Consider the following 25,062-nt stretch of genomic DNA (forward strand, 5'->3'; position numbering starts at 1 on the left):
GGCTGCGCTCCGCCTCTGCGCGCCCCGCCGCGCGCAGTCCGCGCGGCTCCGCGCAAGGCGGCGGGGCGCGGAGCCGCGCTCGGGCCCTGGGGCGGGCGGCGGCTGCCGCGGGCGGCAGAGAGGGTGAAGCCGGCAGCGGCTCGGGTGGCTTCTTGCACGCAGCTCCGGAGAGGACGAGGAACGGGGAACGCGAGCATCACTGGGACGTGGCTCGTTTCTGCTCCACCCGACTGCTGCTTTTCCTGCTCCGTCTCTCCTCGAAGAAGAATAACCTTTGGGGGCTCATCTGGGGGCTTCTGCAGAGCTCCGAGGCGGTGAAAAGGGAGAGATGGAGTTCAGTGAGACCGAGGGCAAGGCCAAGGAGAACCGAAGCCTTGGCTGAGGTGGATGGGCGGGGGACCAAAGCCCATGGTCGAGACGACGGGCTCCGTTACCTTCAGCACCCCTTCGGCTCAGTCCTGCAGCAGGGGAAAGGGAGGGAGCTGCGGGCGCCGCAGAGGCGATCTGAGCATCGCAGTGATGCCGGCATGTTCACCCTTGCGTGCTCGGTGCGCGCTCTGCAGCGCGGCCAAGCGCGCACAGAGACGCGCACCGAGCACCGAGCACCGAGCACGGGCGGCCAACAGCTTTATTGCCATCATTTCCTTCCCCGTCGCTCAGAGGCGGCAACTGAGCCAGCAGTTGACAAAACAGAGCTGGCAGACTTGTCTTGGACTCCGAAAAGCAAAATAAATCTTGGCAGAGGGGGTATGGAACCAACATCTTCTTTAAAATAATAACAGTAGTAATAATAATAAAGCGTCCACCAAATCGGTTTTCAACGAGTGCAGTCGTTTTTCAGGCCATTGCAAATGTGGCTAATGAGTCACGTTCGTTTCTGCAGGGTAATTAGTCACCCACTTTCCTTGATTACAATCTCTAGGAAAAAAAAACTCGTGAAGTAGGAAAATCAGGAAGGAGAAAGGTTTCCTTTTTTTTCCCCCAGCTGCTTTTGAACATGTGGACATGGGGACAAGAGGAGGCAGACTGGAGCTCACCCACCTGTTCAGCCTGCTTGGAGCACGCTTTGTACAAATAGGAGCTTTCCCTCGCCCTGGAACAAGTTCTGCCCTGACTGATACCCCCACGCACCAATACGGGCTCCAGGGAGGTTTAAGGGCTTAATCCTTATCCTAATGAAGTAAGTCGTAAACCTCCCAGGGAGCAGAGTAGGATCAAAGCTAACGCGGGGAAGAAATCGGCTCTGCAGTGTAGCTCAAGTCCGGTGGGATCCCAGCTCCCCATCCGCGCCGGGCTCCGAGTCCCAAAGCACCGGCAGGGGTCCGAGGGCGGCCTTACGGAGACACCAAGCCGTGCTCGCACTCCTCCCCCGATAACTTCCTTAGCAGAGGCAGGGGCTGGAAAGCTGGAGGAAAGAGATCCTCTCCTGAGCACAAGTAGCGGCTTCCTATTGGAATCATGTATCTCAGGACTGGGCTTGCTCCGTTAAATATAATTAGCGCAAGTGAGAACGGTTACATCAGCGGAAGGACAAGGAATGAAGCATCCTTCAGACCACACTTTCCACACCCCGCTGCAAGAAACGAAGCTGCTCGTCGGGGAAGTGAAAGAGGGGCTTGAGCAGAAGCTTTCGCGCCGGCTCTCCTAGGGAGCGAAGCCTCCCACCCGAGGGAGCAGCCTCAGCCTTCTCTTGAGCCTGGACGACTCCAGCGCTCGCGGCCGACGAGCAAACGCGGGCGGAGCGAGGTGCCGCGCCGGGCGAGGAGGCCGCTTCGCCGGCGCGGGCCGGGCCGGGCCGGGCCGGGCCGGGCGCAGCGCACGCGGCAGCGCCGGGGCGGCGCCGCGAGCTGCGAGGCGCCGCGGGGCTGCGGGAGGCTCGGCAGTGCTCCCGGGCGCCGCCTGCCCGCGCCGCCTCCGCGCTGCCCTTCCGAGCCTCCCTGCAAATCATATTTATAGATTTCCCCGCGAGGCGAGCAATCGCTGTCACTTCGGCGCGGGAGCTCTCCCCGCCAATTATTCTGCAGGCTAATCTCTCGGCATGGCCTTCTTTCCTTCCTTCATTACCTCATTCCCTCCTTCCCTTGACGTCAACTCACGTTCATTAGCGAAGTGGCTTCTGGAAGTGACAGAATTTTGTTGTCCCGCGTCCAGTGTTGATTAATCAGAGATGATATAACCAGCCTATAAGAAGAGCCGCTCGCAGCTTCCTTCGCAGAGGCATATTGTTTTGTGTGCGCGAGTTACTTAGCAACTCGGAGATACGGGACTGGCTCCAAGTTCACAAAAAGTTGAAGAATAAATTTTGGGTAACTTCTTTGCTCACTAAACACGTTGTAAAACTGCAAGAGGCACGCCCATCCCCCATGCCAGACCGAGGAAAACGGGAAGCCGCGTTTGCAAAGGACACTTCTGTTTGCAAAGACGGTTCGCGCTTAGAACAAAATTCCAGATACACCTTTCTCCCAGCAAGGAAATCTAACACCTTTATTGCCCCGTTCTCAGAAAACAGTCTCTCCACAGGCCGGCCCCCTTGGCTACCGGGAGCCATCGGGAGGCTCTCGGTCCGCAAGATGAAGTTTCTTAGCTGAGCTAATTCTTACTTGCCCGCCCGCTCCCCGAGCCGCGCTTCGCCCGTCGCCGCCGCCGCCCAGCGCGGGCGGCGCTCACACGCCTCCCCCCGCCGGGGACGAGCGGAGCGGGGCCGCCGGCAGCGGGCCGCGGGGCAGGCGCGGGCTTTCCCTGGCCTCGCAGCGCCGCGCCGACGGCTGCGCGCTGCGGCCGGAGCCGAAGCGAGGGGGGCCGTGAGCCCCCGCGACGGCTGCCGTCCCCGCATCGGCTCCCGCTTGGGAGTAGCGGCTGCCCTGCAGCCGGCGGCGCCGGCTCCTGGCGCACGGATGGGCGGCGAGGGCGCGTCCGGGCCAAGCGCAAACGCTGCGCAGCAGCGGGCTCCGGGACGGCTCCGGGACGGCTCCGGCCCCGGCTCCGGCCGCGCCGCCCGGGAGCGAGCCGCCGCCGCCGCCGAGCGGCGCCCGAGGTGGGCGGCAGAGCCCGGGCCCCGGGCGACGCCGCCACCAGCGGACTCCAGCCCGCGGAGGGAAAGCCCTGAGACACGGCGGGTCCCGGCGTGGTAGGGGGCAGCGTTTATGGGGTTTGGTTTGGGGGGGGGGTTAGTATGTGTGATTTGTTTTTCCTTTTTTTTTAAGGGGGAAAATAGATGTTTGCCTGCAGGAAAGAAAAAGCAGTTTGAGCGACACGCGGGGCAGAGGACACGTCCGAGCAACAACCAGCGCGCATCTCGTGTAAAGAAGAGGGGGCAAAGCTCCCTGCCGGAGGTACCTGTTGTAGGGGGTCCGGAGGAGCAGGGCCTGACTGCCCGTGCAGCTGTCTGTGGGCGTGTGACAGCCGTACACCGGGGGGGGCACCGAGTACTGCTGGTCACCTGCAGAGAAAGCAGGAGAGAGTCAACGCCCGGCCTCTTCCGCCAGGCCAGCGCTGCGGGGGCCGCAGGGCCGCACCGCTGGCCTTCGGGCCGCGCCAGCTCCGCGCCGCCGCCCGCGCAGCCCCCGGCGCGGCGCAGCGCGGCGCAGCGCGGCGCGGGCCCCGCGGAGGCAGGGCTGCGCGAGGCGCCCTGGGGCCTCCCGGGCGCGGCGGCCGAAATTACCTAGCGAGGTCTGCTGGGTGATGGGGTCCTCGTGCTTGAAAGAGTGGTTTGTAAACTGCGCAGCGTGGTGAGACGGCGTGTGGCCATAGCTCGGAGTCCCATCAAACGCCACGGTGCTGTAACCTGCCGGGAAGACAACAGCCGAATTAGGAGGCGGCCGCCTGGCCCCGGCCCTGCTCGGCGAGCAACGGGAGCTCCCGCTCCCCGCCACCCGCAGGCACCGCAGAGCACCCACACAGCACCCACACAGCGCCGCGGGCTGCCCAAATACTCGGCATTTACTGCTCTGGCTCCAGCCTATCTTCCCGACCCCGGTGGGGAAGAAGCCTACCACGATTTGGCACCTTCGTTCGCTTCCCCCCCCCCCCCCCAGCACGCAGGCACCCGCTGCAGGACCGCCGGCACCGGGCGGTGCGGGGGGAGCCCCGCGGCCCGGGCTGCCGCGCTGCGGGGCCAGGCCGGGCCAGGTGCCGCGTCGAGGGGCGCAGAGCGGCCCCGCGGGAGAGGCCAGCCAGGCAGCCCGCTCTGAAGGGCCGAAAGTCGGAAGTTTCGTTCATGGTTAAAGAGAACAGATCGGCTTCGGTAATAAAAAGGATGTTTTCATTAATTGTTGCTCATATTAAAGAGGAAGATTCCCATCTGCTCTGTGTACTCCTCTGCCGTTTCCAATTTAGAAGTTACCCTTTAATCTCTCGCTCTTTTTTTTTTTTTTTTTTTTTTTTTTTTTTTTTTTAGGGCAGCTTTCTGAGGAGTCTGCAATAAAGAGGCGGAATGTTACATGCAAAAATAAAACTCCTCCTTTCAGCAAAAATTGCTCTCCAAAATAATAAACAGCTTATTTTGTTTCCTACACCGAGCAGATTCAGATGGAAAGAGACCACCTCTGCTGACCTCGGGCCGACACTAAATCGTAAATCAGGTGCTTGGACACCAACTTTCATTAATGACTTGGAGCTGGCTAAACAACTTCAGCTAAAAAAGTAATTACAAAGTAATATTATCTCAGAGACTTCTCGGCTCATCAGCATTTACCCCGAGAAACAAGCTCCTCCGAGAGTCACTCTTCCAAAAAACAAAACAAAACAAAAACTCCACGTAGGCTGGGAAAATAAACCAACTCAAGCACGAGAACTCTCTCAAACGCAGTTCTCTCTTCACCTACTTCTTCTAGCAAGGGCATCCTCTTGCAGCTGGCATGTGACTGGGGGTTAAAGCTGATTATTTTAATTTTGAATGTGGTGGGGGGGATTGGTACGGAGCCCTCGGCGCTGCCTCTCGTCTCCTTCGAGACGCGTCGCGTTGGGGCTCCCCAGTGTCCGGCGCTGTACAGTAGACCTGCTGTATCCCCGCGATCAGCAGCACCGGAATTTTTCAGAGACAATAAAACGGAGAGGCAGCAAAGGGTTGCTTCTCCATTTTATTGTCTCTGTAGACAGCCTGGATCCAGCGACGTTACAGAATTTAATTAACCTGCAGAGTTGTGCGGGAGAAATAAAGGGAGCCATAGGCACGGGGGAAAGAAAAAAAAAAAAAGAAGAAAGAAAGAAAGAAAGAAAAGGTCCTAAAGACTTTGAAACCTTCACCTTGGCGATGATTTTAAGCCAGCCCTTGGACTCCAGAGCTGGGACTTTCTTTTCCTCGGCCAGATCCATCCCACATTCCCCCTCGCAGGGCTCCCTCCGCGGCGATGCAAGCAGCGCTGACAGGCCAGTACCTTACGGACTCGCATCCCACAGCTGTTTCTCGCTGCATTATCTCCTCCCTTAGCCCTCAGGGTAGAGGCTCAACCTTCAACTCCCTTTTCCCCTTTTCCCTCTGCCTCTTTTTTAACTTTCTGAAAACACTGACACTTTCTACGTTACTTTTGGCCCGGAGCAGACTTTTGGTGACCTTCAAAACTGTGCTCGGAGCAGAACGATGTTTTGGCCGCATTTTCCGGTGTTGCCTGACCCAAAGCTTCAGGAATGTGATAAGAAAGTTGAGTTCTGAACCGAGCTGCCGATAGCGAGGTCTCTTTAATTAGGGCGTTATCAGAACCAGGCCTGATTAAAATGTGCTGAAAATAATTAAAAGTTGTACATCTGCTGGAGAACGGGGCCTGCTGGATGAATCCAGTTGTTGGAGGAGCCCATCTGGATGAAAGAGACAGGCGAACGGGAAGAGGAAAATTGGGCAGAGGTTTCAAAGCTTATTTCCCCCCACACCCCATCCTAGACTTGGCAGAAATGTCATCGCAGAGCCAAGGTAGTGTCTTTCCCACGGTCGGGGGAACTGGCTAAAAAAAAACACGAGTTCAACCTTGAGGAGAGCCAAAGCAAGAACATTTTATCCATCCACAGAAAAAAAAAAGAAAAAAAAAGAGAAAAAAAGAAAGAAAGAAAGGAAGGAAGGAAGAAAAGAAAGCAAACACCCTTTGCCGAATTCCTCTTTGCCGAAGGAGTTAGCCGCGTGCCTCTGAAAACAGTTGTGGCTAAGCCCAGCGCTGCCTTGCGGGGACTCAGCCCGAGCTGCGGGACACCCCCCGCCTCGCCGGGCGCGCAGGTCGCCGCGGAGCAGCCGTGGGGAGCCGGTGTCGCCGGGCTCCCCGCGCAACGCGCCTGCCCTCCGGCTCCCGGACCGGGCAGGGGGGCTGCAGGCATTTAATGCATGACATACGTAACGGCGCCGGGCCCCAGCTCTCTTGACACACACCTGCACGGCTGTAACTGAGCACTGCTCGCAGAGCCCAGGAGACCGGCTATCTGCTGAATTTGGGATCTCCCAGACATCTGCTCTCTTGGGGAAGATACCGGTCTCCTCACGAGCTGCGGGGTCCGTCCGCACTCAGTCGTGCTCGGGCCGAGGCAGCTGCCAATTCGGGCTCTGTGTTTTTGTGCATTAAAGGCTCCGTTTCTCTTTAGGGTGGTTTAAATCAGACGAGATCGGAGAGAGCAGGATCGCAGCTACCTTATCCATCAATGACCCGGGCACAGCTCGCCACGCTCACGCACCCAGGGGCGAGTTTAAACCTCTCACCCTTCCCCCCGCCTTCTCGTCGCCATTTCTGGCCTGCGATTAAATATCCTCATGGAGAGCTTCTGAATTCCAGACGCCTAAAAACATCCCGCCGAATCCTTCCTCGCCCGCCGTGCTCTCTGCTGGGGTCATCGCAGCCTACTCCCGGCCACCCCCGGAGCTACGGGGCACACGGCACCCCCGGCTCCCCCCGCCAGCGCGGCGCAGCCGACATCGCCAGCCGAGCTCCCCGCGCCGCCGCGCACCTCCCGGCCGAGCTGGCGCAGGGCCGGCGGCAGCGCGGCAGCGGACCGGAGCGCTGGGGCTGCGCCCGGCACCGCCCGCCGCCGCCCCGCTCGCCGCGGGGCTGAACCCGGCGCGCTGCTGTGTGCTCCCGCCTCCGCCATCGCCTCTCCTCCAAGCCAGTGTCCCCGCGGGCCTCGGGGCGCCCCTGGCCGGGGGCCCCAAGCCCGCACCGCCGAGCCTCGGCCGCCGCTCTCGCCCCCGACTTTGCCTCCCCTCGCCAGCCGCCAGCAAAGGGAAAACCCGAAACGCCCGGGTCCCGCCGGGCCGGTCACCCCAGTGCGCCTCTGCGTATGTGGGGCAAGGTGCTACCAACATACCTGCAGGCCTGAGGCTTCTTCCTGGGCCGCAGGCGGGCCAAACCAAGCCCCTTCAGGCAAGACAAGCCCCCCAACAACTTCTGGCGTCGCTTTTAACCCGCGCTGGCGAGGTCGCCCACGGCGCCGCCGCAGAGGCCGTGCAAGCGTGCCGAGCAGGCCGCGGCCGCTGCGCTCCGGCAGGGCCCGCGCCCGCTGCCCCTTGCGCTCTCGCGTCCCCTCGGCTGGGGCGGCGGCGGGGCGAGACCCTCGGCCGCACGGCCCGGCAGCTCGCCCTGGGCCGGCGCTGCGGGGCCGGCGCGCCGCAACACGCGCTTGCGGGGGAAAGCGCGCTAGCAAGCTCTCCGCGCACTCTCTGCCTCTGCCTTCCGCCTCCCCGCTTTGCACCGGCAGATGTTTCAACTGCAGCCACGGGAGGAAAAACTCCTAGATGGTAAGCCCGATCTGCTGATCGATCGCCCCGGCCCTGCAGCCCACGGGAATTTCTCAGGACAGTGCGAACAGCGGAGTCCGCAGCGCTGCACCGTTCAGCCTGCTCCGGCCAGGGAGCTGCTTGGAAGAAACAAAGCTGCTCCTCGGCTGGCCTGCGCCGCTCCTACGGATATTCTCCGGCCTGGGGGGATTCGGCGCTCGCAAGGCTACCTCGACAAGCGAATCGAAAGCAGCAACATGTGAACAACAGTCTTCGGAGGTCGGGGCCGGTTCGGAGGTAATTCCCTCCTCCCCGCCCGAGATTTTCAGAGAGAATTGCCTCAGGATACCGACCCCACTCCCGTTACGGGACTTGCGCCGTGCCCGGCCCAAACACAGCTTGGCGAGGAGCGAGGCTGCTCCAAGCGAGCGGGGATGCACCGGCAGCCGGCGGGAGAGCCACCCGCCGCAGCCCGCCGCCCGGAGCCGGAGCAACCTGCGGCTCCCGGATCTCTGCAGACCGCCGTGGAGCCCGCTCCGCGGGGAGGCACGGAGGGCTGGCTCGCCCAGCCGTGCCCGGCCGGCCCGGCTTGCTGCTTGCCCCGAGCGCGGCCCGGCAGAGCAGGGCAGCGCAGGGCGATGCCTGCGGGGCGCCCGGCGGCGCGGCCCTTACCCTGGTTCCGGATGGCTTGCTGGCTCTCCAGGCAGTTGGGCAGGTAGGGCCCGTTGGGGAACATCCTAGCCTGGCTGGAGGGCGGCTGGCTGGGCGGCGGCGCGCCGAAGGGCCCGTAGCGGCAAGCCCCGGCCGTGCCTGTGAACTGGCCCGAGAAGTGGACGGTGAAGGCGCTCAGGTACTGCTCCTCGTGCGGGTCCGACCCGTTCCAGCTCGGCTCCTGCTTGATGAAGGAGTGCGGCCCCAGCGAGCCGTACGAGGCTCCCGGGGGGAAGTCCAGGACGGGCGCCCACTGCGCCGCGCTGCTCACCGGCATGGTGCAGTTGCTGTTGCCCGGCAGGGAGGGCACGGAGGGCAGCAGCGCGTTGAGATCTCGGACATCGGACCCCATCTGCTCGCAGACCTTCTGCCTGCCGCCGGGCAGCCAGTCTGCCCCCGGGCCGCACTTATTCCAGGACACCTGGCCCCTGCCTGCCAAGCCGGAGGCCGGCTCCGGCTGCAGGCACCAGGCTGGCGAGCTCAGCCCCTTGGGGGAAGTTTGCTCCGCGACGCAGCTCCCCGGGTCCAGCCCTGCGGGAGCCGGCAACAGCGACAGGGAGAGGTTGTTCTCCAGGATCGCCTCCGGGCTTGCACCCGCTCGCAGCGCAGGGCGCTGTGCGTGTGCGCGTGTGCGTGTGCGCGCTAGGGGGGCACAGCCGCCTCGCACGCCTCACCTCGGATGCCTGTTCGCCCTCAACTTTGCAAAGCTCAAATAGAGGCGCTTGCAGGGGAGGAGGAGTCAGCCACGCCGATCCTCCATTCACACAACCTCCGCCGAAGGGCTGCCCACAACCCACTCTGCTGAACCGAGCCAGAGCAGACACGCAGGGGGAGGGGGGACGAGCAGAGCTGGGGATGGAGGGGGAGAGGTTACTGTGGGAGAATATATCTCCCCTACACATCACTCCCACCCTTCCTCTGGTGCAAGCGCCACTAAATCTCACCCTAACATCCCTTCGCTTTAGGAGAGACTTGCGAGATTGTTAGAGGGATCCAGGTGGCCAGTAAGTACGTGCTGGGCGACTTCCCCCGCCAGCTCTGTGCATGTCCGTGGGGAGTCCCGAGGGCGGCGGGGTCGCAGGCCCGGGGGACTGTGTGGAGAAACCTCCGCCCTTACACAAGCGAGGGGAAGTGACCCGGCCCGGCCCGGGCCGTCCCTCTCCCAGTGAGGGGAAAATGTCTTTCCAAGTGCCTCTCGCACCGGCGGAGGCACCCGCATCTCCCTGAGCTCCTGCGGGCTGCCTGCCAGGACCCCCCTTCCCCCGCCCGAGCAGGCACCCGGCGCCGCCGCCCGTGTCCGGACACGTCGCAGGGGGAGCCGGCCGTGCCCGGGCACCGAGGGCTCCTTCGAAGCGGCGAGGGGAGGGAGCCCTCTGCAAGGGGACCAGGGCCGGGGAGGGCCCAGCCCCGTCCCTCCGTTATGCTCGTGTGTGTGAGGGAAGGAAGCTGCTGGGCAGGCGGGAGAGGATCTCCGCACGATAAATAACCTGCTTCGGGGAGATCCACCTGGCACTGCTCCCGGGAAGCCCTGGCCTCTCTCTTTCCCCGCAGCCTCCTGGCCCCTGGACAGCAGCCCTCAGCAGGCATCCCGGCGGCAGTGGCGGGAGAGTCCCCGATAGCATCCGATGCGTTATCCCCTGATGGCCTCTGCAGGCGACACAGTGGGTTTCGGATCGGGTCCCGGCGCCAAGGGCTGTCGCGATTTCCGCCGCGAGCGGGAGGGCGGGCGGGCGGCAGAGCGCACGGGACGCGGCTGTGCCCACCGCGGCAAGCGCGCCCGGGGGCAGGAGGCGGATGCGAGCCGGCAGCCGCCCGCGGCCCCGGGAGCCTTTCTGCGGGCGGGAGCGCTCTCCCCAAACGGGGCGCGGGGGATCCTGCCCCCTTCCCTCAAAACTACTCATTAACCATCAGCTTCTGCAGAGGAGGAAATAGCTTCTCCGAGCACGCGTGGGTCGGCTGTTCGGGGCTGCATTTCGCTGCAACGCGCTGGCCGCCGCAGGCTACGCGGAGGCGCGGCCGCCCCGCGACTCGCGGCCCCCGTCGCGTGCAGCTTCTCTCCAGGCGTTATTAAAACCGCGGCACCGAAAATGCTGCTGCGGCAGCGCGAGGTCTCGCACAAACGCAGCAGCGCGGAGCCCGGATCCTGCTGTGCCGCTTCAGGAAGTGAGAAGCGAGACCTCTCTTTGAGGCTAAAATAATAAATGCAATGAACATTTACCTGCCGTTTGAAAGATCAAACTTGTCTCCCGAGTGACAACTTACACTTCGTTTCTTCCTCTCCCCCCACTGCACTACAGGTTATCACAAAGTAACGCCAATCTTGAAATGATGTTTTAAAATTCAAACGGTAACTGCTGAAAGAGAATAAATTAAAATAGCTTGCTATTAGAAGAGATAAGCTTTAATTTTATTTTAAAACTATTCAACCAAATCCGTCGTTTTTTGTTATTAGTGAAATTACTTTAATTTTCACTATCTTTAAACAAATCGCTTTTAAATCGCCTGTTTTGATTTTTAAAATTTATTTGTTACAGAAATCTACGTGTAACGTAGCAGTGAAAGTTTTGCTGATTATCTTGGCCAATATTAAGATCACCTCCGTTTGGAGATCTGCTGCTTTTGATGAGTACGAACGAAAATAAAACAATCTCGGAACGGTTTTCGTGTAAACGCAACCTATTCTGGTAACGCGGGCAAAGCGCTCCCTTCGCTTACGCTGCTTGACCGAGATGTTTATTTCTACGCTCTAGTCTCTCTTTCTGCCTCGGCGCAAGCTCTCCCCGTACGCTGCGCTCATCTTTTGGCCATGTACCCGCAGGGTCTTTGGGGAGACCACGACAAGGGACCGAATCGGTTGCCGGGCTGTTTCGTTCATTTCTGTGACGGTCCAACACCTGATGTCGGTCCCATTAATCTTCGGCTCTAAAATCTACGAAGTACCCACAGAAATAGAAATCTTTGGCTAGTCTAACTGGAGTATTTTATGTTCTGTGAAAACTACACCTCTCTTGGTACAAATAGCAACTGTTCCCAGCAACGGACTATCTTTCGAATTATCGTGATTTGTTTTGCTTTTCATGAAATAACCTAGCTTGATAAATCTTCTTTAAGGCGAAAGATATTTTCTTGATCTCTTAGGCCTGCGTTATTTCGCCTGGGGAGGGGGGGGGGGAGACTTGCCGAAGTCCTTGCAAATCTTTGCCTCTCTCATTTCCCAGCGGCTACAACCAAGCGCTGAAACAAAAAGACCGCTCTGGCCTCAGCGCATCCTCCCTCGCCGCGGCAGGAGCAGAGCCTGCAGCGAGCCTGGGGAGAGCCGTGCCGGGCGGCGGGGGCCGGCGCCGGGCGGCAGTGCGCAGCGCCGGGCGCTCGCACCTGCGCCCGCCAGGGCCGCCCGCACCCGCCTGCAGCGCCGAGCGGTGCCGGCCCGCAGGGCGCGGGCGCTGCCCCCGAGCAGGAGGTCCCGGGACAACCCCCACCCCGCGAAGCGCAGCAGCCCGAGGAGCAGCGGGGCACGGACCCTGCTACCCCGGGAGGGCTGGAGGCTTTTGGGAACCGGCCAGCGCCACTTTCCGCAGCCTCTTCCAGCACCAGGGCGAGACATAAATCCTCCTCCTCCGCCGCGCCCCCCCCCCCATATGCAGAGGCACTTTCCGCCCAGGCCAGCAGCGGCGAGGAGGCCCTGGGCGCAGGCGGGCAGCAGGTCCCCTCCGAAGCACTCTGGCAGGTCGAGAGGAGCTGCTCCTCGCTGCAGGAGACATTTGCTCGCGTTTTCCCCGAAGATCCCCACCCGGATTCCGATCTGAGTCCGGTGTAAATCACCCTGCAACATACTGCAAACCGGGCGTCCGCATCCGGGCCTCGGTGCCAAACCGAAAGCTAAGATCGGAGAGATGCAGTTTTTGGACAGCATTTCCTTTGCCGAGGGCCAGACCCAGGTGGCCCGAAACTTTTCGTTCTCTCCCCTCCAAACTCAGCCTGATCCAAATTTCTGCTATGTTAGACAAGCTTGTTTTGTCCGCTATTCCATAGCTATGGTAGTTCCTCACAAATACTCAATCTTCGCTTGTGCTCAATGGCATGCTTCGCAAGATCAAACAAAAGCTATTTCCTGAACGAGGATTATTCTACTGAGAGTCCCACTCAACTCCGGGCAAAATGGGCTGGGGAACCTGCGCCAACCGGTGCACCGCTGAAGTACCTCCCCAGCCGGCGTCTCCCTTTCCCGCTTTCTCCCCTGCCACTCTAACCAATTAATGGGCCGGTAATTCTTACTACACTTTACTAAACTCCATAAATGATTCCTCCTCCCCTCCCCCCCCCCCCCCGCGGCTCGAGGGTGAGGGAGAGTGACTTAAACAGAGATAAATCCCCAGCACTTCCAATCCTGTTCAAGCCGTTCAGAGCACAGAGGGGGATCTGTCTCCTTTCACTCAGGGAGCTGATCGGAGTTTGATTATTTAAGTGCCAAGAGCAGCAGAAACAAAGCTGCGAAGCATCTCCAGGAGCGCAGGGTGCAGGGAGCACAGGGGCTGAGCGAAGGGCAGGAATTCATCACGGCGGGCCCGACCTTGCATTCCTCGCCGCCTCCGCTCACGCCTGCGGCTCCGCAGCAGCGCCGCGGGCACCTCGGAGCGCCCGGCAGAGTGGGGCTGGGCTTCCCTTCCTGGGCTGAGGGGGGCACTGACACGCTTCAGAGATGAGGGGGGAGGATATTTTGTTTATCTCTCGAAGGAAAAGGGCCTTCTTTGATGGCTCAGCGAGGGGACGGTGCATACCCTCTCCCTGGACCTCCGCTGAGGTCCGAGGCGACCTGTGTCGCCGCGGCCCCCCGGGCTGCGCGCTGCGTGGCGGGCGCTCAAGCCCTTCTGCGGCGAGGCCGGCGGGGGGGGGTTCTCCGGCCGAGGGCAGGCAGGAGCCGCGTGAGCAGCACGGCGCGAGGCCTCTCCGCGCCCATGCGGCACCGAGGGAGCGGCGGCCTCCCGCCCAGCCCCGCCGCAGCCGGGCGGCCGGCTGGCTCCGGCCCGGCGGGAGCGCGGCGCGGGAAGCCGCCAGCCGGGCGGTGCCGCGCCCGCGCCGCCCCAGCGCGCCCAACCCGCGCGGCGGCGCCCCGCGCCCGGCGGCGCCATTGGGTGGCGGCCGCCGGCCCCGCGCCGCGCCGGCCAATGAGCAGGGGCCGCGGGGAGCGGCCGCGCCGCCGCCCAGAGCGCCCCCCGCGGGCGGTGCGCGGCGCAGGGCCCCGCCGACCCGCGCGCCGCCGCCGGCAGCCGGAGCGGGCGCGGGCGCGGGCCGGGCCGCGGGGCTGGCTCCGTGAGCGCCTGGGGCCGCGCCGGGGCTGGCTGACGCTGCGTGCGCCGCGCACGGCCTGGCTCCGCCGGCCCCGGTGCGGAGGCGGGCGCGGCGGGCCAGCGCACCGCCGTTTGGTGGAGCTCGGGCTATTATTTCACCGTAAATCTTCGCAGCGCTGGAACTAATTACGCAGAGGATATGTCTCAATTTGTTCTGCACTAATGCCGCGGCGGGGGGAGGCCGGGCCGCGGCGGGAGCACACGCCGAGCACGTGAAATTGATGAGCGGGGCCCGCGGTGCGCCCGGGGCAGGGGCCCTGCGAGCCCCTGACCCCGCGCTCAACCCGGCGGCGGCCGGGCCGGGCCGGGCCGGGCGGGGCTCCGGCACCTGCGGCGGCGGCCGGGCAGGCAGCGCGGGGGCAGGCGGGCGGCTGGCGCTGCCCGGCCTCCTCCCATGCCGCTGCCCTGGTTCAGGCCAGGAGGGGTGCGAGGTACTACAGGGGCTCTGCTACATTTATTGGCATGCTGCTAAAATGCACCTCAGTATAAATCCTGGAGCTGTATAGGACCATAAAATACCCTCGTGTCTCGTGGCCTCCCAAGGTTCTAGTGAATAGTGGTTTGTGTAAAACTGGGTATCAGTAGCATCTTTCGGATCCAGTATATGTGACATTTAAAAGTACCAGATACAGAATGGGATATACTTACGGAGCAGCTAAAACTATCATACTGAATCGGTATATGTAATTGGTACTTACATATAAAATAAAATAAAGAAAAAGGCCTTAGGTACTACACTGGAGTGCAGTTCTTGGCATTATCTCTAATGGTCTTGGAAATAACAAAACTTTTATTTTGGAAGAGGTAAAACAAAAAGAATCAAAAACCAAGTAGATTATAAATGGCTATGTGGTAATTGGGAGCCAAGGATTTCATTTATCCCTAGTTGCAGAATGTAGTTCCGCCTATAAAGGCTTACTGACCCATAAACATAATAATTTAGATGAAAAATGAGTGACATACCTGTCATAAATGCAAACTCTAAGAATCCTTTGAGCCACCTCAAGTACTGTCTTTGAATCCCAGTCCATATCTGAAATGCAAAACAAGTGCTTACACATGTAAAAGTGGTAGGAAAGCTCCAGTTAAACCCACTATGCCCTGCTACACATGAAAGTATCTGTGATATCCCTGGTAAGTAAGTGAAGGCTGTTTGTAACTCACGCCCCAAACAGCCTCATTCTAATGTTAGAATACTGCAGAACAGTCACAGACTGTGAACTGTTCTTTAACAATTTCTCCAGTGGACTTGACATGGACATGTTTTCCTAAACACTACCCATGCGTGCCTTTGTGTTTCAACTTCATTCTTGAACAAATGCAAGGGAAGTCCAAATCTCATGTTATTCTTGAAAAGCCCTTTTTGCAATAACTTTAGGCAAAGATACCCTCTTAACTAGTCCTCCTCAGTGGGAAATCAGTGGGACTCCACTAGGGCTACTCGAACTTACATCAGCTGTGGATCTGAAACTGTTTTCATAGAATTTGTTCTAATCCTACGCACTTCAGAGGAATTCGTGCATGTTAGTACCTGACTAAAGCTGTGTTAGGGCAGAGTAGTCCCACTGAAATCAAAGCTTTAGGACCTCAGGCCATTAGGGACTAAGGGCTCCTACTGTGCAGAAGGGAAAACCAAGCATATCCTCTTTGCTGCTTGCCACAGAGACCTGGTGACAACAAAACACAAGCACATGAAGGCAACGTTTCTAGCGCCTCAGAGGAGGAACCAAAACTCCTGAGTTTCTATCCAATGTCATCTGCATACTCCATGGTACAACTGGAAAGGTGACAGTAATTTTGCCATAACACTGGAGAACTCTAGCAGTATTTGTGAAGTGCTTTGCGGCCTTGGGTAAGCAAACTCAGTTGTTTGTTGCATTGCACAGCACTGCTCAGTGCCAGTAATGGCAGTGCCTGTGAAGGAGTGGAAGTAAGTGCTGAAGCTGGAGAGCTATTGCAATGTGCGAGTTCCCCATCTCAACCTCATCAGCACAGAATAAATACTCCAGCTGTTACTTCACTGCCTGGGGAGAAGATTCCACTGCCCTCGGCCTCAAAGCACAGCCCTTTAGCTTCAGCAGTAATGAAGCACACCCAGTCCTTTATTCGGTTGCACATACATGAATGTGCATGTCTCCTCTCTCTTTCTGGACTATACATACTGATGTATGTGGATTGCAGCTAAAAGCCAAAGGCCAGCAAGTTTTTTGTTGTTATTGTTTTTTTTTTCCATCTAACTCACTGGAAGCAATTGGTAGCAAAAATGTAGCTCCACCGAAACAGGAATTCCCCAGCTCTTCATTCTGAGATTTCTCACTCAATGTGTTTCTTTTTTTCTCCACCAAAGCTTTACAGTCAGTCCCTCCCTTGCTGCATGTGGCATCTGGTCTGGCTGTGAAGGTGAACAGCCAACTGTAAAACTCCATGGCTTCAGTGCCTCAGTTCAAGAGAGATCTGCTGCAAGCAGTGACAGCAGTCATGGTGCCCTCCACAGAACTGAGCGCAGCCCAGCCAGGCTTTAAGGGTGCTTGCATGGTCTCATCAGTGTGTCACTGCAGGACTCAGCTTTTTTCTTCACTTCTGTGACTGTCACTGTTCAGCAGCAGGCTCTGCTGACCCTGCTAGGTCCAGTGGAGTTGTGTTGCAAAGGTCAGGCTGAGACTGGCTCTGCTGGGAGAGTTAGAGGAGGAGAGGAGGAGAAGGGTCCACATACTAAACGTGGATTCAATAAAATTTGGCTTAGAAGCCAAGTTTATTCCTGGTGACACACAACATTTTATGCTGTTTCATTCTGCTATTCACCTGAGTACAATTACAACACAGGAATTAAAAGCTCTAAGAGTTTGCTGTAGCCATTGAACCACAGGTTCTTAAACTGATCAAATCTACCATTTATTTGTCTTCCCTTCTTTCCTTTCCTTCCTTTCCTTCCTAATATATCACAGAGTTCAGTAAGTTGCAGATCGGAACTAAGACCTACTTTTGTGGTGTCTTAACAAACTCCTTTTGAAATACTTAACTTGTTAGTTGAAAAGAAAGACGCAAAGCAAAGGATAAAAAAATCCTGTCAACTTGTTATTTATGTTTTTAAATGAAACAATAAAATGAACAACTAAATAAGTGTGACTCCTTTCTTTAGACTGCAATATCATAGATTAATAGCTCTATGAACAGATTTGCAAGTAGCACCATCGTGCTAATCAAGATATTAAAAAAGTTTATGAGCAGTTGCTTAGAAAAAACAAGATAAAGCCTACGGAAATCTGATACCAGTCAATGGTGTATTTATTCAAAACATAATACTGACTTCAAGTCTCCATAAATCCTTTGCAAATGAAACTTCCATTGTGATCAGTGTTCCAGATCTAAATGATTTATTTATTTTTTTCTTTGGTAGAAATTAGATATATCTCAGGATGTACAAGTTATTTACCTATTGATACAGAACTAAGCATGCCCCCATGAGATCATACATATTAAATTCAAATTAGAAGATAATTCAAATAAGGAGTATCCTTATAAGGAGATATTCTGATTTATTAGCGTATTAACTTACATAAAGAAAGCCACATTTCTGTGTGATTTGTTTCAAAATTCAGAGCTTCCACATTTCCAACCAGTTAGCTCTTGGGAGCAGAGCAGATGTTGGATTCTGTACAGTTTCAAAAATGAGTTCTTAGCAATATTTATCCCATTGCTTCATTTTAAGCAGCATCATCCTTTGCAAACTGTATCTGCATTTGAGGAGATGGGTTCTACTGCTTTGAATTGCTGCTAGAATGCAAGGAATGCAGTGGAAGACCAGTCAGAGAAGATCCATTATGAAAAATGTCCATCAGTCCATTTCCCTAGCACCATGAACGGAGCTTCCCAATTTGTAAAAGCCTTGTAGACTTCACTGCCTCTAGGTTTCTTGCTTTTTTACATGCATCTCCCCTAACTGTTCAAATCCAAATGGATTCTCAATCATCAATTTACTCCAAAAACCCCTGGGTAGAAGTCAAAGTAAGTTAAGCAAATTGGTTGAATAGCAGCAAAGAACATGTTTAATTATTCAGATAAGCTTCTCTCAGTTGAACTACTGCAGTCAGCTTTAGCTAAACACCAGATCTATAACAAAATAATTCTATGTAAGGACAATACACTCTCTAATAGCTACCTATGCTTTAATAGAGACTTAAAGTTCTTGAATAACTGTGATAATTTTCCTTATTTTATTAGTCACTGCTCAAGCATAGTAAACTGTCCAACCAAATGAAGTTTTCAGAATACTTTACACCTGCCGTAAGCTCCATTCCAGTACCATCTTTCAGCAATATCCACACAGATATCGTAGAGGTTTGGGCCCAGATTTATACAATTGCCACCTAATGCATCTCCAGAGATCATATCCCTTTGGATAGACGCATCTAACTTCCCCACTGCCCTTGCAGTTACCTACACTCAGCACCAAAGGAACAGGATCAGGCCTGTCGTCACAGTACACACATTTCACACACACACTCAGAGGAGGCAGGGTTTCTTCGTGAGATGAAATACTATTTCGTAATACTAACCAATAGAGAAGCCATAGTCCAGCCAGTACATAAGGGATCAGAGCTGCCCAGCAAAGGCAAGGAATCCAAAGAACTTCAAATACATTTAAAAGATGGGAAGCACTATCCAGTCCTGGATGCCAGATCATTAGGTGACTAGAGAACTATGCTTTGTGCAGCACTGTTGAGCTTTGAACAGTCTTGTATAACTTTTCCCAAATCACAGAAGTCCCATGGGAAACTTCAGTAATCAAACATGATCTCGCGGTCAGGAAGCTTTTCTTCATCCAGCCAATTTTATTTCCCCTTCATCATTCCATCTATTACTCATTACATCCTCCTGCCAAACTGGACATAATTCTTTTCCCTCTCTCATGCTTACATGTTTCAGTTACATATAGACTATCACGTCCATTTATCCGACCGTTTCAGGCTGCATGTACTTCCTCTAAGTACATGCACTTAGAGTACATGCACATATTCTCCTCTAAGCTCCCCCCCAACAGCATCTCTCCACAATAGAACTCAATGCTGAAGTATTTTGTAAATAATTACATTTACAAAATGCGATCTCTAAATATAAGGACACACAAACCAATGATTAAATCACCTTGAACAACTGAGAATCCAAAGCCATGTAACTGTTACATCAGGTCAGGGTACTTTGGATGACACTGCAAGATCAACTTTATAGGAAGCCCTCAAGTAATGGTTTCTTCAAAAAAATTCCCTCATCTATTTTGTTGTTCTTTCTCAAGGAATGTGTCAAAAAGTATACTTTTTTGCAGTAATTTTTATGTGCAGAATACTTCACAAGTGTTATGGCACTGTGACATTAGGAAGATACTGAGTAAGTGCATATTATAATACATTCTTGAGACACAAGTTTCAAGATAGAGATGTTTATGTAAAGACAACTTATTTGCCCAATTATATCACTTATTTTTGAGTAACTCATGCTTAAAACACTAGAACATACAGAGGGATTGCTGCATTACACAGTTACAGTAGTTTGCTTCTCTCATCATCCCCTATTTCAAGGAAACAAATTCCACAGCCCTTCACTGCAGTTATCTATGCTATCAAGAAATGTGTGGTTCTATGCTACCAAGAAATGAATAAGACAAGGTAGTTCCACAAACCAGACCATATTACAAATTATACTTCACCTATATGACTTACAATTTATAAGCTCAGAGCTGACAGACTTCAAGTTTGGTAATGTGAAGATGGTGAACACGGTAATTAATCCTTTTTAAACACAGAAGCACTGTATATTTGAAACTGGGTTTACATCCAGTAAGGGAAAACAGCTATCTGAATACCTTTAATATATTCTTCCATTTTTATGAAACTTTATCAGCTTTATGACTAGACACTGATAATGGTGTATGTTTGCATAAGGTGCCAAAACTGAAACAGAGCTACATTATTACTTCCTGAACTCAGAATTTGACTTTAATTTTAGAGCAGAAGAGAGAGGTAAAGTCACTGGAACTTCAGAGAGCACACCAGTCCTGAACAAAGAACATAGGCATGCTCCTGTAATACAGTACATTAAATGACCTACGTGCGAAACACACAGATGAGTAGTTACTTCTTTTTTTTAATGCATGGCAGCTTTTAGAGTTAGCCCTGGTGCTTCCTGGGCCCTCGCCCAAAGTTTGTGCAAAAAGTGTATTAGCAACACAGTCCATTTGGGATCAGTGAAACTTTCACCACACCTGGGAGACAGGTGATAGCAACACAGTTAATAAAGTTGCACAGATATTTGAGCTTGCTTAGGACATGCACATTATGTACTGCTTCTGCTGTGTGCAGGTGCAGGCTCAGCAGGCAGGCAGGTGCTTCTTTTAGACATTTCCCTCCTATTGTGTGCTTGTGATCCTGCAGGAGGATAGGAGCTGCCATTTCCATTTAGAAAAATGCCTGTGTATTTCTTGCTCAGGTAGTGAGAGATCCCTCAGGTCCAGTAACAGCTCGTTATAAAAGAGAAGTATACATTCCCTTTCAGTCTTTCCTAGGTAACTAGAAGGAGCTAGGTGAGGCAACACATTTGCAGATCTTTTCCATGTGCCAAAGACCCTAAGTTGGCATGCATTCACCAGGGAAAAGGGGTGAAAGGAGTCCTAGCCCTTCTCTCCTCTCCCCTGCCTTTAACAGGGGCCGGTGCAGCACATGGCCCTGCCTCACTTCAGGCTGTCCTGGACTCACCGCTGCTCTGTCACTTTCCCCACTGGAAACCAAGGCCGTGTTCTTTCTTGATTATGGCCAGAAAAAATAGGTGGCATAAAGTACGCAAGGTATCGGGCCCTATGACGACTGACAAATCTCTACGTGGTATGTGAGCTATATCGGAAGCATATTCCTACAGATACTGTCCGTGCTTATTAAGTCTTCTGGGGTGAAGGTTGCTCAATAGAAAAGTTGCACAGAAATTTAACAAAAGCCACGCTGCAAAATGTAAAACAAAACAAAAAAGTAATTCTCCCACAGGAACTGAAAGGCATTTCATACATGTCCAATGAGACATTAAAAATAATTATGTGGAAGAGTAATAGCTCCCTTGGTTGTTTTAATATATTTTTGTCTACAAACAAGAAACATTCTCTAAACTGCTGCCTTGGCTTGGCTTGAAAGGTCTCTCAAACAAAAGCCCTTCAAGTGACCCTTAGATTATTAAACCTCAGTAACAATGAATGTGGATCTCAGTTCAAACAAAGACTGTAAAAATAAGAAGACAGCAGTTTAGGTCTTGGAAATAAATATGCCTTCATAAACTGGGAACACATAGAATGTATTTTGATCAATAGTCATCCGTTCTCTGAATAAATCTAAAAACTTTTGTCTGAAGTTTTTCACATTTTATTTCTTTCAAATAGTATCTGCATATAGCCTCACTTCTAGTACAAATGAAATAGCTGGATGCTGTATCTTAATTTAAACTTCCCAGAGTTCATTCAGAGAGCAACGCAGATCACCAAGGTTATTTTGGATTCTGTCCTTAATGATTTTTCCTCCAAAACTTGCTAAACATCATTAGTATCATAGAAAACATTTGCGGGGAAAAAAAATGCCAGCAATACCAAATTACAAAGCTTAAACAGTCTGATCTGTGTCTCCCATGAGAAAGATACAAAGGTTGAGATGTTCAATGACAGACATTAATGTCAGATGCCAAAGCAGGAAAAGCAAACATAGGGGTGGGGAGAGATATATATGCCCCGTAGAATACTTTGTTTTGAAAGTCATATGTCATTTAAATGGCCTTTATAACTGAAGAAGTTCATTAAGAATATATATTTTGTGCAGTCTGCAGACAGAACATGCACTGCTGCCGGCTGCTAGAATCAGTTTTGCACTTGTGAATTGGGAGTCCAGATCTGTGATGTCTGCCTCTCTGCTGTGAGCACAGCACTTCCTCTAGGCACTGAGCAAACAGGATACTGCCAAGGAGCATGTCTGCACAAAACAGCAAAACGAGCACAGTTCCTTTGCCTCTACCAGACTTTCTCTTGCAGCCAGGGGAGGAACTGGGGAAATAGGGATAGCAGTCATGGTTGGGAGAAGGGGACAACCTCCCTAAAGGACAGCAGTCCTCTTTCCCTTCCACCAACTCTTCTCAGCTGCCCTGGTTTTGCACATGATCTCTGGTATTCCTTTGCCCTCCCACACTTCTTCCCTTTGCAGCAGCAGCCCAGCCCTCCCATCTCTGTGGCATACCCTTCAATTTTAACTGCCCTGACAGGCAACCTAGAGACAACACCGCTTTGTATCCCAGCTTCACCCACCGTTATCAAAACTGTGGCACTAAAGAGACAGTGTCCAGCTATTTCTCAGCTGTGTTAGATCACACCACACTAAAACTCTCACTGGTGTTTTTGTTACAGGAGTTCACCACCACTGGGAGTACTGGTGCAATTGAACAGGTGGATAAAAATACTACACATTTTTCCAAACAGACACTTTCTATGCATTCACAAAGGCAGACAGAGGATGCCTAGAAATGATTCCTCCCATTTGCCATTGCCACCCAACCTTGTCTTTCTTTTCCAAATTTCTGAACAGAAAGCTCAAATAAGCTTGAAACTTGTGATAGAGAAAGTATGGACATAACAGTGCATCTGCTTTAGCAGCTTGGAAGATGTCACATCACTTCTCTACACAGTATCCTTGCTGACCAAAGCTGTCTATTCAACCTGCTTCTATCCAGGGCAGTAGATTAGCTACCTTTGTTTTACGCCTGATTCCTGCCCAGGGAGCAAAGGAGATGTTTGTTCTGAATAACCACCGCAACAAAGTTTTCAATTAGCATCAAGTTTGGCCATTCCTGTGAACAGGAAATACTCTGAACTCAATTTACCAGAGACACCAAGCAGCCAGCAGTGTGATAATGACCCATATAATACCATTCAGTCTGGTTTTGAATACAGCAATAATAGAAGACACTATAACCTACCAATCTTCCTCCTTCTCACTCTCTCCCCTGTTTCAAGACATTTCTGTTTTCTATTAGATTTAGTGAGCATCTCTTTTCTGCCTTAAAAATCATCTGTACACTCTGATATTGCAAAGTTTAATGCACTAAAGCTTATCTTTGCATGGAGTGTTCACACAGAGTAAAATGACAGTATAGATTCTTCTAATGTATTTCATACAATGCATGAAATGAAATAGAGAAGGAGGACAAAAATTAATAGGTATCTGCACAAGGAAAATATTTCTCAGTGAGATCTGGAAATGAAGACAAATGAGAAGAAGACACATAATTTACTGAACAGATTAATAGTTGATAATATCATTACTGATGTTTTCAAAGCACTGATTTACCATTTTATGGGAATCCATAATCCTTAAAAGCAGGAACCCTGTTTCTGTGTTGTGTTTACACAATGCTTAGAACAGTATGGTATCAATCTGTCACCCGGGTTCCTAGAGGCTTCAGCAGTAAAAATTAAGAATAACAGCAGATGAAAACTGCTTACAAGAAAATCTTAACAGCTCAGCTCAACAGCTGGCACTATGAAACAAGGGCCTGGAATTCCACACAGTTCTTAGAGTTACTGATCACTTTTGCAAGGTTCATCATTTCTATATATACAGCTTTCCCATATAGACAACTTCCTTATTCTAAAGCTGACAGAAGAGGATGATAGTGTTCATGGCCTACAGTAGTTACTGTGTTTTCTATATAATGTTACAGTAATAGTAAGCCCATTGGCCAGGAAAGAAAAAAAAGAAAGGATCTCTGCAAACACTAGGATCACATAATCAGCTGCAGTACATTACAAACTGCTAGTCATAATTGCAGAATAAGCTAGGAAAAGGGAGATAAATTTCAGAGAAACTGGATATAGTGAATGAAGTATTTATGAATTTAATAACCTTGTCCTTTTATTATTATTATTTTTTTTTTTTGGACAAGCATGGACATTAATGTTAATGGCTGCTATTCTCACAAAGAGGAAAATGAAATGAAATACCTTTATCATTAAATATGTTAGGACAATACATTTCAGAAGACTCCAGCCTGGTATTTGTTTCTATCTGTCAACAAAAAAGCACAGATAGAAGCATGATCTCTGTTCAAGGAAATAGTAAACTAAGACTTGCCACTTCAAAAGGCTACTGTTTGTTAATGGCCAAGGTGTACTTAGCCATTTTTTTAGGAGTTGTGATCTTCTATAGTAAGTAAAGCTACTTAAGACCTGAACACCTGAAACCATGTTCAGGCGAGGAGAAAAACTCTTTTGGGCTGATACTGCAACCTTTTAAGAAGTCAACGGAAGTCTCAAAGACACCATGTAGTTCTCCCACAAAGACAGCCATGTTTGGGCTATGTACCAAATACAGAGGGAAAGAAGGGGAATATCAATGACATAGCATCATGGCAGCAAAAGTGTTGCAAAACCAGCATAAACTGTGTGCCATGCTTTGCTTCTAAAATATGTAAAAAGATAAAACCACTGCTATTTTTTAAAAACAAGTATGTATAAATGGTCAAAAAGATGCTAAAATTTTAAAGTGTCATTTCATACACATACTTGTTCAGTTTAATCCAAGCAGTTAACAAGTCTTGGAAAACAAAACAAAAATATTTCATCTTGGTTCAAGCAAAGCATTTGTAGGCAAGTTCATTTGTAGGCAGGAAACAAGGCTTGTGTGACTGCACTACCAATCCATCTGTCTCTCTTGCAACTTCTGCCCAAGGTGTGTTTCAGCCAATTTCTGTAGACATGTGAAATCTCCAGCAATGCTATATGCACACAAGCTTCAGGAAAACTGGCAGCTCAGTATAAACAACGGGTCCCAAACTAGTGCCCCCAAATGAAAGAAGCACTGCAGGCTGCACTGCAGTTTTTAGACTGTTTGGCTCCTCCTTGGTTAATCACAACTTAGAACGACGCTGTCGTCTGGGGAGAAGTAAGGGAAGTGAAGGAACTGGGAGGAGAGGGATCACAGGGGGTGTGTAGGGATCAGGGGTTAGAGGGGTGGGCAAAGAGCTCGGAGACAAGGATTCAAGCCCAGGAAGTCAGGATTTATTAATTCTACTGTCATATAATAATCTGTTTCTCAGTTTTTCAATTCATCCAAGAAACTAATAAAGGGAGTAATTTGCACAGCTCAATTGATACTGGTCTTGCAAAACCTTTGATTGCTGGCATTTCAGATCCCACTTCCAGTCACTGAAGTTTGCACAGGGAGAAGGTTTGATCTACCCTCAACAAGCTGAACTGAATCTTTACATTGATGGGGGAAGGAAAAGATGAATAATGACAGT

The 25,062-nt window shown here is 52.6% G+C and overlaps 1 protein-coding gene across 1 annotated transcript in view; it reads right to left on the reverse strand.

Annotated features, from left to right (window-relative positions):
• The window catches only part of WT1 (WT1 transcription factor), a 38,229-nt gene extending 29,392 nt beyond the window's left edge, over positions 1–8,837 (reverse strand). The window contains exons 1-3 of the mRNA XM_062576448.1: positions 8,360–8,837; positions 3,662–3,784; positions 3,337–3,439 (exon numbers count right to left, since the gene is read on the reverse strand). Coding sequence (XP_062432432.1) covers positions 3,337–3,439; positions 3,662–3,784; positions 8,360–8,750 — 617 coding nt within the window. The 5' untranslated portion in view covers positions 8,751–8,837. The remainder of the gene's footprint in view (positions 1–3,336; positions 3,440–3,661; positions 3,785–8,359) is intronic.
• Between the last annotated feature and the right edge of the window lie 16,225 nt (positions 8,838–25,062).

This window comes from Rhea pennata, chromosome 5 (assembly GCF_028389875.1).
Source record: "Rhea pennata isolate bPtePen1 chromosome 5, bPtePen1.pri, whole genome shotgun sequence".
NCBI lineage: Eukaryota > Metazoa > Chordata > Aves > Rheiformes > Rheidae > Rhea > Rhea pennata.